A 17308-nucleotide genomic window follows, 5' to 3' on the forward strand; every position below is an offset into this window, starting at 1 on the left:
CCAAGTTTTCATATAGCTGGCATATAAACCGATCTTGGGTCTTGACTTCTTGAGCCTCTAAAGAGCGCAATTTTTATCCGATTTGGCTGAAATTTTGCACGTGGTGTTTTGGTATCACTTCCAACAACTGTGCTAAGTGTAATTTAAATCGGTCCATAACCTGATATAGCTGCCATATAAATCGATCTCAGACTTCTTGAGCATCTAGAGGCCGCAATTCTTATCCGACTTGGCTGAAATTTTGCTGCCATATAATCCGATCTCCCGATTAGACGTCTTGAGCTTCTAGAGAAAGCTGCCGATTTGACACTCTGAGCCACTGGAGGACCAAATTTTTACTCGATTTGCCTGAAATTTTGGAGGTATTATTTTTCTCTGACTTCTAACAGCCATGACAAATATCGTTCAATAATTTGATGTAGCTCATATATATATTGAAAAAGTCATTCAAAAGCCCAGCCATACTTAACATGCTTTTACTTGTTTTTTTCATATACGTATTCTTCTAATTTGAGTACCTTAATGCCTATATTCGTCGTCATTTCGCTTGATGAGGGGCAAAGCCCGTTTGGGGACCCGCAGTCCTGAGCCCCTAAAACGAGGGGCGCATGCAAAAAATTTGATTTTTTGCGATTTTCCGCGTAAACTAAACCTCGGACCATATAGTACGTGTCTTGCTACGCTTAGACGGTGTTGTAAAAAAGTTACCGAACCCTAAGCCAACTTCCAATAAAAAATTCCATATTTTATATTTTCATAAATTTTTTAATTCTAATTTAGCACGCCCCCATCGACATCCCTACTTCATAATGACTTTTTATTTACTCATAAAAAATGTTATATTTTGTTAGAAAGAATTTACGTTTGTTTTTAAAAGAAAAATGTCGACCCTTCTATTGCATTTTGTATGGTCGAAGAAAGGATACCTGGAAGAAGACCCGATACATCAGCAGTGCTTTGGTGGGAGCCTTTTGCGCATGCCTCATATGCAAAATATTTTTTACCTCTTTGGCAGTTCCAAAGAAACATGAACATTTTGTTTTGATAATTGTCATTCTAGTCGTGGGTAAGTCAACATATAGAAACTACCTTGAAGCTGTATTAATTTCAGATCTATACATTTCAGGTTTTGGCTTTGTGTTCACGGATGGTGTAAAGTGTGTGGTATTTTTGATATTCATTGCGCTGTTGGGAAAATCTGGTCGTGGCTTTTTGAGGGCTTTATGTTTTGCATTTGTCATAGCAGGTAGGTGGTAGGAAGACCAGATGACAACCAATCTTGGGCTTCTAAAAAAAGATGTAGTTAAGGATAACGCCTTATATAAAGTTGGTAAAGACTGCCTACTTATTTTGGATCGCTGATAAAGATTACAGTTTATAATTTTGCTGCAACACATAGCAATATCAGATCTTTAGTCAAAAGTCAGAAATCAAAGATCATAAAGGGTACTGGACATTCGGAGCAACAACGAGAGCCGTTGCCTAGTGTTGAAGCTATTGACACATCTTCCGTAAGATTCACAAAAACATGTGTATACCTGGGGAGTTATTGTAGTTGTCCAAATCGGACTAAAATTGCAGCTTCCAAGAGCTCAAGAAGTCAAATGGGGAGTTCGGTTGATATGGGAGCTATATCCAAATCTGAACCGATATGGTCCATTTGCAATCCCCAACGATTTACATAAATAGTAAGTATCTGTACAAAATTTCAAACGGCTAGCTTTACGCGTTCGACCGCTATCGTGATTTCGACAGACGGGCGGACATGAATAGATCGACAGAATGCCGAGACGATCCAGAATATATATACTTTATGGGGTCGCAGATCAATATTTCGAGGAGTTACAAACGAAATGACTAGATTACTATACCCTCATCCTTGGTGGTGGGTATAAAAAAAATTTGAAAAACTTAAAAATTAAAAGTTGAATATCTCCGAAACCAGTGGAGATATTGTATACCTTAAGCGGCATTGTTTGTAGGGATTTTTGAGCACTTTTGGAAATCGGATCACAAACTAAGATTTGGCAGTCCCAACAATTTTTCGTAGTATTCGTGTGGTGTTCATTGCTGTCACGAGAAGCTAGCTGCGAGCTATCGAGCGCGTCCACAGGTTGCGAATAGTGGTATACCCCTTACGGAGTAGCTGTAACGGCAGTCGCGGACAATCGGCGGTATGGAGTGGAGAGTCTCAGTGAGAGGCCGGGCGGCACCGGCTCTTGCACAAATACTGAGTGCCTATGATGCTCAATATGACAAGGCGAGTTATTGGGGCCTTTAAATAACCAATGGCCACCTTGTTTCTGCGGCGATCGGTCCTTTGCTCATCTACAGGAGACACCTGCACCTGAGGAACGCCACCTCCACATGAAAACGTGGCTATGACAACAACAACAGCAAGATGGTGTTGTTACCTCTTACCATTCAAAATTTCAAAGGGATATCTCTACCCGTTCTCGCACGGCATATTTTTTACAAGTTTTTTTTTCGATTTTCTCCCACTGTGAATTGTAAGGCCCTTGAAGCCTTCATACCAAAAAGTATCCGATGAGTTTCCTTAAACAAGAATCGAAACGCGTCATACTACGTTTGGTGTTGTGTTATCTTCTTGCTTTTGTTTGTATTGGAAAAAAAATCTTCGATTATTAAGCTCGTCTTGAAAGAGAAGTAAACTGAGGAATTTTATTATGTTTAAGGCCCCTGGACCATCTAGTACCTTGAAAATGTTTCCAACCTTAACACCACCTATACGTATTCCAAATTTCATAAATATCGGCACCTGTTGAAAAATAACGGAGTTTTTTTTTCTAATTTGTATACCCTCCACCATAGGATGGGGTTATACTAATTTTGTCATTCTGTTTGTAACACCTCGAAGTATTCATCTAAGACCCTATAAAGTATTTGTATTTTTGATCGCCATGACATTTTAAGTCGATCTAACCATGTTCCTCCGTCTGTCTGTCGAAAGTACGCTTTCGAACTTTCGAAGGAGTAAAGCTAAGCGCCTGAAATTTTGCCCAAATCCTTATTAGTGTAGGTCGGTTGGGTTTGTAGATGGGCCAAATCGGTCCATGTTTTGATATAGCTGCCATATAAATCGATTTTGGGTCTCTACTTCTTGAGCTTCTAGAGGGCGCTGTTCTTATCCGATTTGGATGAAATTATGCACGAGGTATTTTGTTGTAACTTCCAACAGCTGTGCAAAGTATGGTTCAAATCGGTTCATAACCTGATATAGCTGCCATATAAACCTATCTGGGGACTTGACTTCTTGATCCTCTACAGGGCGCAGTTCTCATCCGATTTGTTTGAAATTTTGCATGATGTGTGACGTTATGACTTCCAACAAGTGTACTTAGTTTGATTCAAATCGGTCCATGTTTTGATAAAGTTGCCATATAAACCAATTTTGCAACTTGATTTCTTGAGCCACTAGAGGGGGCAATTCTCATCCGATTTGGCTGAAATTTTGCTCGAAGTGTTTTGTTATGACTTCCAACAAGTGTGCTAAGTATGGTTCAAATCGGTCCATAACCTCATATAGCTGCCATATAAACCGATCTGGGAGCTTGACTTCTTAAGCCTCTAGAGGTCGCAATTCCGATTTGGCTGAAATTTTGTACAACAGCTTCTTCCATGACCGTGTCATTCGTGTCAAATATGGGCTGAATCGATCTATAGCGTGATATAGCCCCCATATAAACCCATCTCCTGATATTACTTCTTGAGCCCCTATAGAGCTTAATTAATTCTTATCCGATTTGGTCGAAATTTGGCATAATGATTCTATTTACTATAGTTTTCAACATACAATTTATGGTCCGAATTGGATTTTAACTTGATATAGCTCCAATAGCATTACAATTCTTATCCATTATTCTATGTTTGCCTAAAAGGAGATACCGGGCAGAGAACTCGATAAATGCGATCCTTTGGTGGAGGTTATATTAGATTCGGCCCCGCCGAACTTAGCACGCTCTTACTTGTTTTTTTTAGCCTCATAAATTTTTGTTTTCAAATTCTCAAAATAACGCTTAAAGTCTCACTTTTTTGTTATAAATCAAATCCTTTACAGGTCCCATTGAAAATCTCTCCTCAAATGCCGGCGAAATAGTTCGAGTATTTTCCTGCTCCAAAATGTTAACCTTAAATTTAACACGCACCCGTTTTGATTTGATGACCAAACCTTTTCAAAATACCTTGGCTCACATCAAAGATGACATAAGAGAGGTTCAAAATACATTCAATGAACTACGCGATGTGACAAAAGCCCTACATCAAGAAATCATGGAAGAGGATCCTCCTTTGACAGATGAGCTATACGAGCGAATGATAGAAAGCAACTCAACTACGAACATAACTTTCGAGCATGAAATACAAAAACGTCAGATTGATTTCCTTAGTAATCTTTCCGCCGAAGATGTGGAGCAAAGATATAAAAATAAATTTCGCAAACGTTGTCAGCTACAGTTGGAGAGTGGCAAAGCTCGTTGTAGCAAGGCTTTTTCAAATTCATTGGCAAGGTGTAAAGAAAAAATGCCTTATATGCTGAAAACTCTTCTCTGCTGGCCTTTGAAAATTGATATTGCATGTAAAATCAACATGCTAGGTAATCCCGATAAAATTTGTGATCCTTCAAGTGCCATACCAGCAGATTTTGGGCAAACTTATATGGATTTAATAAAAACAGAAGAGCATCTGTACCAGGGGAGTTCTGATGTTAAGGTTCACTATGTAATTGCTAGTCCAGAAACAATGCCGGAATATCAGTAAGCACCAGTGTTAAATATGTAATGGTTTAAACTAAATTTTAAATTTTCCAGATCTGTCAAAGAAACTGCCAAGTCTGTGGCCAAAGAGTTTAGTATTAGAAAACGAATTTTCGATTCTATTCTGGGGATTCTCGAACAAGTGTTGGCTTTTATGCTATTTAAAGTTTTTATAGGTAGGTATCAAGGTTTAAATTTTACCAAAGCTTCATGTACCAACCTTGTTGTTGTAGTTGTTGTTATTGTAGCAGTGTGTTGAGGCGATAGCCGTTCCCATGATTTTTGATAAAAATTACTGTACCAATATTCCTGATGGAACCGATTGGAACTACGATATCCCTGGTAACAGAAATTACATAGACTTCTATACGGATGGTTCCAAACTAAACGACTAGGTGGGCTATGGGGTGTACTCTAAAGATCTAGAACTGGTCATATCGAAAAGGTTCCGCGACCACTGTAGTGTGTATCAAGTAGAGATCCTTGCAATTAAGGAATTGGTGGAATGGCTAAGATATAATGTGATGACCACGATTGGCATAAATATCTTCTCAGACAGCCAGGTAGCCATTAAATCCCTGGACAACGTATTTCTGAACACAAAAACCGCCCTCGACAGTCGCTGATCTCTCAAAATTCACCTGCTCTGCATGCAAAGCCACAGAGATATCCTAGGGAATTGTAAAGCGGGCGAGCTTGCGAGACTAGAAACTACCCTACACATTCCAGGGATACTGGAATCTATGGGTATGCCTCTAGCGACATGTAAGCTAGGTTTTCAGGATCAGGCCCGAAAGACAACGAATGATAGATGGTCACAAAGAGGGGGCTGTTAGCATTCCAAAACTATGTGGCCTAATCCAGACTATACCGCTTTGGTGTCACTGGCTAGAACAGATGTCTCAGTCATTGTGTCCGTCATGACAGGTCACTGTCTAATCGGAAAACATGCTGACAGACTGAAGGTTGCCAGTGACTACTTTTGAAGCAGCTGTGAGGACATCGAAGAAGAAGAGATTAGGTAGAAACCAGAAGGCAGCTTCCTTCTTCTGTTCCTGTGATATCACAATGGACGAATTTAAGTGGCGGTCTGCCATAAGACTCACTAAGACTTGGAGTCTCACTAACCTAACCTAACCTACCTGAGAGTCTAGAACAGTGGCCATTTCTATTCCATTTCTATTTTAGCATGCTGAGTTTCCTTTCTAAACGCAACGTTGCCGGCACTGTTTCAAATATAGTACGCAATGGGTTTTATATCAGCATCGCTTCCAATCAAGATTCTTGTATGGACTTCAGTGATACTGTATTCCTTACACAGAGTAGTCTCAGGATTTCCGCGAATTTATCCTCCACCATAGCTCTGTGTCATGCGTTAGTATTGGTGCAAGATTGATCTGCGTCCAGTTTCTTGGTTGTTCTCGGTAAAAGTCTCTTAGACCTCTCTCAGGGAGCTAGAGGCGTGCTGGGTCAAGGTCTTTAGTGAATGACAAATTTCAAATCAGTGAAGAACTTAGTACCGCAAATGAAAAAGTTTCCATCGATATGTTTCACTATTTTTTTTGGTGGTGTTCATTGCTGTCACAAGAAGCTTAGCTGGGCGCGTCCACAGGTTTCGGAAAGTGGAATGCTCCAACCGGAGTAGCTGTAACTGCAGTCGCGGACAATCAGCGGTATCGATTTCTTGCACAAGTACTGAGTGCCTACGATGTTCGATATGACAAGGCGAGTTATTGGCTTCTTTAAATAACCAATGGCCACCCTGTTCCCGCGGCGAACGAGCTTGCCCACCTACAGGAGCTTGACGAGGATCGCCATTTCCACATGAAAATGTAGTTACAACATCAACAACTATTTTTTAAATTGAGTTTTACTGTGAAAACTGAACGTAATGCCCACCTTAAGTGAAAATATGCTAAATTATATGTTCTACAGTTTCTTGGTTGTTCTCGGTAAAAGTCTCTCTTAGGGAGCTTCGCCTGCTTATATCTTTGAAGAGGATTTTTCGTACTAAATTGTGTTTATATGACGGGGCAGCGAAACCCGAACGACCAACTATGTGATTTAGCTTCGAGAAATGACAACAATGCGTCAATTGAAGGAAGCCACACGAAGTAGCTACACTATAAGTGTGCTTCATTTTGATTGTGTTATGTCCAGTATGTGTGTTGTTGGCAATTACTCACACTTCTTTAACTTTTGGTCCATTGTGCGTATACTTATTGCAATATTTACTTGCTCATTACTTATACGATCCACTATACGTCCACTATACTATTATTGCAGCTTGTGTTTCATATCACAGACGCTACGTAAGCAACATTGATCATGATAATATTTATATAACAGAGTATTTCAAACACATTGACCAGGATAGGAAAAGGCGAGGCAAAAAGTCGATATTGCCTTTAAGAAAGGTAAGGTATGCGCACATTGCTCTATATTTAATACAAAAACGAACTTTTTCAAATAATTTTAGTATGAGAAACATAATCTCATCGATGTGGCCAATGTGTGGCAACGCACTACTGAGGAATCCCGTGCCATAGTATTTCATTTGCTGCAGTTTGCATTGGAAATTGTAGCAGGTTTATTCTTTCTATTTTTGGACTATGTCATTGTTACGGTCCTAGTAGTGATACGTAAAAATTCCGAGATGTCTTTTGTGCAGGAGGGAGAACATAATATAAATTTCTCTGTGAGTTGAGATTTCACGTAAGAATTCTTAATTTTGTAAGTATTAATTTTTTTTCTTAGATTAAAGGTTCTGGATTGATAGCTCGCCTTCTAAGAACCACTATGCATAACTTCAATATGCATGAAACAGTTTCAACTTTTATGACCAATGAACCTTGTTTGCCTAGGCCAAGTGAGCTGCCAAGAAGGTAATATCGTACAACTTTATATCCACCACCGAAGGATTGGGGTATATTTACTTTATCATTCCGTTTGCAACACATCGAAATTTTCGACCCTGTAAAGTATATACAGTGGCACAGAAAAGTCTACATACCCCACTCAAAATTGTTATTATTAGAAAACATTTATGGGGTTATATCACATCCTCATTACGTGAGTCTCAGTTTACGAATCTGCCATTTACGGAAAGTTATGTAGACTTATCTGTGCCACTATATTCTTGATCGTCGTAAAAATCTAAGACGATCTAGCTATGTCCATAGGCAGGCTAAGTTCGAAGGTGGGCTATATCGGACAATATCTTTATATAGCCCCCATATAGACCATCTACCGATTCAAGGTCTTACGTCCATAAAAGTGACATTTATTATACGATTTCGCTGAAAATTGAGACAGTTGTGTTAGGCCACTCGACATCCTTCTTCAGTTTGGCTCAGATCGGTCCAGATTTGGATATAGCTGCCATATAGATTGATCTCTCGATTTAAGATCTTGGCCTATAAAAAGTCAGATTTCGCTAAAATTTGGGACAATGATGTGTGTTAGGCCCTTCGACACTTTTTCAATTTGGCCCAGATCAGTCCAGATTTGACATAAAATGCTCATTTTGTGTCCGATTTCGCTGAAATTTGGGACAGTGAGTTGTGTTACACCCCCCCGATATCCTTCTTAAAGATGGCCCAGATTTGGATACTGCCGCCATATAAACCGATTTCACGATTTAAGGTCTTGGTCCCATTAAAGTCGCATTTATTATCCGATTTCGCTGAAATTTGACACTGTGACTTATGCCAGGCTTTTCGACATCCGTGTCTTATATGGTTCAGATGGACCTTTATTTGGATATAGCTGGCAGAAAGACCATTATAGAACCCGACACGGAATAGTTGTGAGCACCACACATGTTGGATTTGTCCGATCTGTGTGGTATGGATGAACCGATTTGAGTTGGAGGAACGCCACACCCCAAACTCAGACAGATCGGATCAATATGTGGCCCAAATGAAAGGTATTTGAGAGTGCAATACGAATCTGGTAATTAGTTTTTGATTCATTAGAACGGTTATTACTTATAATTTGAATACTATTGGGAAGATTATTCCAAAGCATTAACAAAGAACTGTTGTTCAGATACACGATATTGATGACGTATTTGTGTTACTTGTTTTCCTTTTGTAGAGTTGGCAAAACGCAATACAGAAGCCAAATATGACGGTTCATTGGTATAAATTATCTTGTGGATTATTTGCAACGAGCGTATCTTAAGGTGCGAGTCGAATGAGGCACCATATACTTGTCAAAGTCAGATACCCTGTCTCTTCTACGCAAACCTAAAATGTATCTAACGACACCGTCAAAGGCTACGTTCAATTTATTCCTATGAGTTACATAACCTCGCATGAGTATTATAGTTTCGGCAGAATAAATGTGCTGGCCAAAAGCATTCTTATGGACAAAGGGGTGTTCTGTCGACTCATATATAAGTTCCGTAAAACGCCATAGGTCCTGCTGACTGTCGTACTGGCATGATTCTTCCATGAAAGTCTATCATCAAACCCCAACCCAATGTGTCTTGCAGATGAAACAATCTCAATTGGGGCTCCAGCAATTTCCACATCAAGATTGGGCGCCATTGTCAACCGATTCCTACCAATCGCACTTTGACTTTGTTGGATTTAAAAGTAGTCCGTATTTGGTATTGAGACTATCCCTGTACGTTTCCAAGACTTTGAATAGCAACTTCTTAAAATAATATTGTTAAAAAGATGACACATATTCGGAAGAATAAAGGATAGAATTATCCTAAAAAAATCTCGGGATATTACCAATCAGAACCAATGACATTAGACTTTATCGATTATACAGCGCTAAATATATCGCTTTGTTTAAAACGCAGGTCTGGTGAGATGTTGTTACTATTATGGTCTACGTTACTAAATTCACTGTCATAGAAATGTACATTTGGCTCAGGAAATATATAGAGCGATCCCCCGATTTAAAATCCATAAAAGCCTCATTTATTACACGAGTTGTGTGAATTTTGTAACATTGAGTGTTGAGAGGACTAATACAACTCGCTGTTCCAAACTTCAGCGAAAACGGAAAAATGCACCTTCTATGGGCTCAAGGCTTTAAAATATGGAACATATTCGGTTTAGATGTCGAATGAACTAGTATAACTTTTTCTTCCAATTTTAGCGAAATCAAGCTATAAATACGTCTTTTATGGTCTATATTAAGATATCGACAGATCTGGACCATGTTCGCCTTGAATGTGAAGGATCTCAACGCAACTCACTGTGATAATTTTTAAAAAATAAGTGCAAAATTGGGTACTAATTTGAGTCGGGAGATCGGTATATATGGCAACTGTATCCAAATATTGTCCGATATGCACCATTCTGGACACGTATATTGAAAAGCCTTGTACAATTCATTGTGCCGAATTTAATCGAAATCAGCTAAGAAATGCGGCTTTTATGGGCCAAAGACCTTAAATCGGAAGATCGGTCTCATGGGGACTATATTAAGATAAAGACCATATTCGGTATAGATATCGAGATTAACCGAACGTAGAATAGCGTTCCAAGGGCCTCAATCTTCTGACACCAAGTTTCTATCGGGCTTTTGGACGTCCCGGTTTGCGTGTACCACCGTGTTTGCCTTCAAAAGACTTCATTGCTTGAGCGTTTTAATCCAGTCGTTGTATTTTGATACGTGTAACTATGCTATCGTCGTCTTACAGCTCGTGGTTCATACGACGCCTATATTCTCCATTAACACAAACTGGTCCATATATTTAACCAAGAATCTTTCTCTCAAACACTTCAAGCATTACATCGCTTGCTTTCACAAGTACCCATGCCTCAGAACCGGTATGCCGGTCGGGCGGCACCGGCTCTTGCACAAATATTGAGTGCCTGAGCGCTTTTAAATAACTAATGGCCACCCTGTTTCTACAGCGATCGGACCTTTGGACCAGAGCGAGCTTCCTTACGCAGGAGCTAGATGAGGATCGCCACCTCCATATGAAAATGTGGCTACAACAATAACAACTATCAGTTGGGTAAAATGTTCTTTCCATATCTTCAGCATGGAGTCTGTGTCAGTTACCAAATTTCCTTCTTTACCTCTGCAAGAGGTTGTGCCTACACCAAAGCCATCGGTTTTATATTTAATTCTTTGGTAGAATTTCCGGACTTCATTCCAACTCCTATACATCTCTATTCGCTCCCATCCACGTCTTTTCATTTCCTTTTTCTTTTTGCGGAATAGACGTTTTTCCTCTCTCCTTTTCTCACGATACCTCTCCTTCATCTGGCGCATTGCTACTGATTGCACGGTTGCTCTGTATGCCGCATCTGTACCATGGGTTTCTTGGGGAGGCTTCCGGTACCAATTCGGGTGACAGCCATTTGGCTTTGTGAATATTTTCATGTTGAAATCTGTTGCTGCTAACTACCATTTTTTTGTCGCGGCGAAATCTATAAGCCTCAACCCATTATCGGTCGTTATCTCGTGGAAGCTAAACTTTCCGACTGTTGGAACAAAGATGTCTTCCTTTCCTATCTTCGCATTAAAATCTCCCAGAAGGACTTTAATATCATGGGCGGGGCAGCGGTCGTAATCTCTCTAGGCGCTCGTAGAAAATATCGTTGGTTTGCTCGTCCTTGTCTTCCATCCGGGCTTGGACACAAATAAGGCTGATGTTGAAGAATTTGACTTTTATGCACAAATTCATGCCTCTGGTTATGGCAGCTATAGTATAGTTCGTCACCATTTGGTGTTGTAGTGACGCCATTCCCAGTCCATCGCACTTCCTGTAAGGCGGTAATATCTGCCTTGTACATCTCTAATACATCCGCCAGCGCGTATACTGCACCTTCTCCATAAAGAGTGCGGACATTCCAGGTGCAGATACGCAAATCATTGTTTATTTTTCGTTTGCGTGGGTCGTCAACGTTAGGGGGTTCGTTTTTACTATTCCTTTGTTGCTCAGAGTTATTGTTATATTTTTCCTGGGACGGGTGACCGGTCCAGCGCGCCAACCGCATGGGTTTTTTGGGATCGCATATGTCTCCTTCGTTGACGGGAGCTGCTTGCTCCAAGATTCGACGCTCGCCTCCAGCCCCCCTCACCTGGGAACAGATGCTGATGTTGGCCATTGGTTATTTGAAGGCACCAATAACTCGCCTTGTCATCTCGAGTATCATTGGCACTCAGTACTTAATAAAGAGCCAGTGACACCTGACACCTAACTGGGCCAAATTTTAGGGAACTCGGATAAAAAATGCGGCTTTTTTTTGGCCTTACACTTTAAATCGGGGGATCGGTCTATATGCGGGTTAAATTCAAATATTGACCCATCTGAATCAAATTCGACACAGATATAGAGGATACTAACACAACTCGGATAAAAATGCATCTTTTATTGGCCTTACAGCTTTAATCGAGAGATCGGCACAAAATTGATCGTTGTAGGTTTAAAGAACCGTTAACTTCTTTAAGGTTTTAAACTTTTATTATTTTGGCTCGTACATTTCGCATATATTTTCCAGGTTTTTTCCATACAAAATTCACATTTCAGATATGCACTCAAAATTCGTTTTCTTACACCAAATTATGCTAAATACAAATTTTGGTCAAAATCGGTCCATAAACAAAAAATGCATATATTTCCGCTCTTTACATATAAGAAATACTTTTTACTTTCAAAAGCCATTGTGCGCATGCGTAATAAGTTTGAACGAAAATTAAAATGTAACTCATACGTATCATTGTAACACCTGATATTTGCTATCTACAATATATATACATATATAGGCTATTGAAAACATTACTTTTTATTTTTTCTTCAGGTTTTATTTAAAACAATTAGGCTTATATGCCATAGTCATATTTTTGATATACCAAAGTGCAATAATTATGCGCATGCGCCGTTTGATCTGCAGCTATTTCTTAAGAAAACGTGAGAAGGGACGTATTCTTTACTTGTACAACAGTTTGCTAAAGCAGCGCCGTTCCGCCAAGGAAGCAATGCTAAAACAGGCCAAATTAAATTTTGCCAATCGTAAAATACGCTTGGAAATTAATATTTTACTGGTAAATATATAATTTCATATATATTTAAAAGATTTATAACAGATATACTTGATTTAAGAAATTACGTTTTCGTTGGCCCCAACACTTCGATTGGCTAAAACGATTTCAAGCTGGTCGCAGAAAGTGTGTCATATGTGCCAATCTTGAAGGTAAATTTTTAGATTATTATTTTGACATATTTTCTTTTTTTATCCCTTATGTGTTTTAGATGACTCTTTTGTAATATGTAGCAGTCCCTTGTGTGGAGTGTCGTATTGTGATGATTGTTGGCAGGATATGGGCAATGAATGTCTTGTGTGCAATGAAATCATATCAACGAATACAATTCTAAATTTTGAGGATTTTTTTGCAATAGTCTCGAGAGTGTAGAGGCATTTGTTACTGGGGAAATATTAAAAGCAAAAAGTTGAAAAAACCGAGATGAGCTTTTTTAAAATGTTTTTATTGTTACTATTTTCTTTATTTAACCAAAACGTGTCTTGTCATATCGAGCATCATAGACACTCAGTATTTGTGCAAGAGCCGGTGCCACCCGACCTCTCACTGAGACTCTCAGCTCGATACCGCAGTTTGTCCGCGACTGCCGTTGTAGCCACTCCTTATGAAGCATTCCACTATCCGCACCCTGTGGACGTGCCCTGTAGCTCGCAGCTAAGCTTTTCGTGACAGCAAAGAACATCTCACAGATCGGAGCTCAAAGTTCCAGCTTGTGCGGTACACACAGCTACCCCGTGATTTGCATTAGCATCACTTCCTACAATGAGACTCTTTTTCTCTGCACAAGCGGCTTCAACCAGCAACTTAAGGCCTGAAGGCGACATCTCTGAATCATGTGCCAAATTTAGGGAAGCCAGCCAGTTATAAGAGACCTATTTATTTCAAGGCTGGCTACTGCAGAATCTTTAGTGCTTAACGAAATAAGAAGAAACAAATTTAGACTACTTTTTGCAAAAATACAGGCTCTGTGTCTCCCATTTCTCGTACACTTGAGAATTTTCAATACAGGAATTCTTACTCCACGCACCATTCCTCCACAAACCCATGGCTCTTGAACAAGAACCACATCAAATCCTCCTGTCATCAGAAGGATCTTTAGTACCGACGAAGCGGCCTTACAATGGTGGAGATTTATCTGCAGAAACCGGATCATAGTCAGGATCCAGAATTTCCACCACTGTTGCGATAGCTTCGTCTTTTGAGTCTGCCAGGAGTTAATCCTTCCGATATTCTTTAGATCTTGCCATGATGAGTTTCTTTGCGTATCCAAGGGCAGGATATCGGACACTTGCGGTGTGGATGATTCCTCCTTAGATACTTCACTAGCTACTTCTGTCCAAGTGTTTTCAATGTCCCGTGCTTCCCCGCTGGCGTACACCTTGTGCCCAATCCAACCAGATGACCCACACACAAAGGGCTTAACGGGTCCCTTTTCGACACCTTCCTCTTCTGTACTGGTTGTGGCAGGAGGATTTTCAGTCTCCTGCAGTCCGCCAGACTTTAGCGATGTGGTCGATAGTTCCTCAGGCAAGTGTTCAGCAACAACTGCCGAGTCGTCTCCTGATTCCCCAATCCCACCGCCTCTATAGACATTCAGTTTCAACTTGTTCAATCCATAGGATACAACTCCTTCAGATTTGTTGAGGTATGCGAGACAGCCGGAGTTTAGTACGAATATTGCATGTCTCCGGTCACCATCAGCCTCATCCAATCTACCAATCTTCTAGTCGTGGTTGAAATATTGGGATTACATTCCCAGAGTCTTCCAAGTATCAATTCAGGATCTGAGGGAATCCTTGGTATCCAAGCATGCGTCATTGGTCAAGAAGGCATGTCTTCCTTCTTGACTAAATCTAGTGCTGCCCCTGGCCAGATCTCACCAATCTTTCTAAGCGCACAACGATACATTTCATTTAAGCGTTAGCAAAGGTTCTTGGACCCATCTTACATGGGATGCCCTTCAGATGACCGCAGCCTTTTGGCTGACTGCGGTGCAGTTTCCGTATCTAGGCGTGTAGTCTTTGGGGTATCCTGTGCAGTGAATCCCCGCGCCCAATCTAGGGAGTCTCTCTCCCTATTAGTGAGAGACTAAGGGCCATTCGCACCAAGCCTCTCAATAAACCTGAGAGCGATGCGTTTTCTATTATTCCAACCTCTTAAAGACCGTATTGGCCGTTTGCCAGAGAAGGCCGACGGCTAATGCGAAATAGGCATGCGAAGATAGTATAGGTTGCGCTTGTCCTAAAGACTCCAACCGGGTGTCTTCGTCAAAAGCCCCTGCTGACCAGTCATCTGTCGGCTAGTGGAGCCTGGCGCAACCGCCCCACCAGTCGAGGTCTCAGTAGCAGACAAAATGATACCACCACCGCAGCTGCTGGGTCTTTGGAGTCCATTTTAAGCCTACTCCGGGGCTCTAGATCTGCCGCTCCACTGGAAATAGACGCAGATTGTCAACCGCGTAATGGATAACACTGTCGTAGCTACCCTTGAGGGACTGACAAAATTTTTCCGAAATAAAAATACGACCGCTTCACTCAAAGGTTCAACCAGAATCTCAATTAAAGAAATTGAAGAGAAAACAAATGCATAAAAGATGCTCAAAACTATATGTGTACTCTGGAAGCAATTGTAGGTGTGGACAAAAATTTCATCGCTACGACAAAAAAAAAGGCACCGACATAAATAAAACCTACAAATGTACGACCTTTGAAGCTCCCCACACCTTAGGATAAAGACAGAAAATTTTTCATAAAACTTTATGTAAAAATAGCATTAATATGGGACAGTTGTTTCGGCGGTCAGTGTTAACGGGTTGATTTTTTTTTTTAATTTCCCACCGCGTATACCCCTTTTTTATTTTTAAAAATAGTTTATTATCTTAAAAAAATGTTCCCCTCTTAAGCCTCACAACAAAAATGATGAGACGTATTGAGGTGGCCGGCTGGCTGGCTAACAGTGATTTTTTCCTACGGCATCTTAGTGTTGTTGTTGTACATATGTCTGGCCTCTTTCAAAGCGATTCATTGCGCGCCATTTTTCTTCGCCTATTTGGATGTTAAAGGACTCACAAATCAACAACAACAAGAAAAGAAACAACTATGACAACGACGACACCAAGTCAATGGTAATGATGCTATCCGAAACGAGTCCAACAAAGCAAAGGCGCCAAGTGCGAGTAACAAGTGGCTATTTGAGAAATTGTTGCAAATTGCGACAACTTGTCGGCTGTTGGCTATCAGCGACATGGGTAGCCTCAGTCGCTGTTAGTGCTGCTGCGACTTCTTCGGCCAACGACAATTGCAGTCTGTAGCGGTGGCGGCCTTATGGCGATGCCATCGCAAACGTCGCCGCCACTTGGTATTTTTTATTTGATTGTTGCTAGTTAGACTTCTCGCTACCCTTTCCCCGTTTCCTTAGACCCCCATTGGAAATCGTAAACACCAGTCAACATCAGCCAAAATCAAGCGTGGCTGACTGTCTGTCTGATCAAAATAAAAGCGAATAGTAACAACAAGAATATTGCGAAGAAAAAAACTTGGCCAGCATCTTTCACGCTCGCTTCACACAAAGAGAGGCGACAATATAGTCGCGTCTCATAACGGCAACATGGAGACACACGTTCGTTGTTTATAATACCGTCGGAGAACACTGACGGCCATGCTGCCTCCATGAAGTCGTACTCAGTGTATAGCACACAGAGTCATCATCTTCAATATTACCATGAGCAATAGGGAGGTGGTATTATTCTATTCGTATGTTTTAGTTTTTGTCTGTTTCCGATTTGCTTGTATGTGTGTGTGTGTGTGTGTGTGTGAGGTTATTTTTTAAATTCGCATTAGAAACAGAGTAATTTGTCGCACAAGGGTAGTTATTGTGGTATTTAATATGACGACAACGATAATGGCACCAGGGGAGTAAGTAGCACTATCTCGCCATCGACGCAATGGGAATGGCGGTAAGGCAATGGGTTGTGGAACAGTGGTTAAGAGTTTAAAAAAGGAATAGAGAAACAGTTTTTTTAACACAATTTCTTAATAAACAAATTTGAACGAATATTCTAATAAAATGAAACGTTGACAAAATTTTCTAAAAAATTATTGTAATTGTTGACATAACTTTGTATGAAAATAAAGTGAGAGCAATAATATTTTGTTGAATTATCTTATATAAATTCAATTTGTGTTTGTTTGTCACTTTTGTTTGTTCCGTATAGACTCAAAAACGGCTGAACCGATTACCTTGAAATTTTCACAGATTGTGTAGTTTGGTCTGGAAGGAAACATAGGCTATATAATTGTTTGATAGCGGGAGGGGGGGCGGACCCTCCCCCTTACCCCAAAAGTACTACAAAAAAATAAAAGTGGATCGACCGGGACAATATGGGATTCAGTTGAATGGTATTCGGGGTAGATTACGAATATGGTCAGGAAGAAGGAAAAGGCTTTATAATTTATTGATAACGGAATGCGGTGGACTCTCCACCGTTACCCCAAAAAACACCGCCCAAAATCTAAAGT

The 17308-nt window shown here is 40.4% G+C and overlaps 1 protein-coding gene across 1 annotated transcript; it reads left to right on the forward strand.

Annotated features, from left to right (window-relative positions):
* Positions 1 to 797: 797 nt before the first annotated feature.
* On the forward strand, positions 798 to 13212 carry LOC106082176 (protein sneaky). Its single transcript, XM_013244534.2, has 10 exons — positions 798 to 1066; positions 1127 to 1246; positions 4079 to 4772; positions 4827 to 4948; positions 7059 to 7189; positions 7252 to 7470; positions 7530 to 7657; positions 12551 to 12794; positions 12853 to 12943; positions 13003 to 13212. Exons 1-10 carry the CDS (start codon positions 835 to 837, stop codon positions 13161 to 13163), a joined length of 2142 nt encoding a protein of 713 aa, XP_013099988.2. The 5' UTR covers positions 798 to 834; the 3' UTR covers positions 13164 to 13212.
* The last annotated feature ends 4096 nt before the right edge of the window (positions 13213 to 17308 follow it).

The sequence above is a fragment of the Stomoxys calcitrans genome, chromosome 2 (genome assembly GCF_963082655.1).
Source record: "Stomoxys calcitrans chromosome 2, idStoCalc2.1, whole genome shotgun sequence".
Taxonomy (NCBI): Eukaryota; Metazoa; Arthropoda; class Insecta; order Diptera; family Muscidae; genus Stomoxys; species Stomoxys calcitrans.

What these genes read in the sequence shown, in the direction of transcription:
- LOC106082176 (XM_013244534.2), top strand. Translation starts at nt 835, where the DNA reads ATGTTATATTTTGTTAGAAAGAATTTACGTTTGTTTTTAAAAGAAAAA. An exon ending in CGATATTGCCTTTAAGAAAG is followed by an intron (nt 7,190 to 7,251) that starts GTAAGGTATGCG and finishes AAATAATTTTAG; the next exon opens with TATGAGAAACATAATCTCAT. An exon ending in TGGAAATTAATATTTTACTG is followed by an intron (nt 12,795 to 12,852) that starts GTAAATATATAA and finishes ACTTGATTTAAG; the next exon opens with AAATTACGTTTTCGTTGGCC.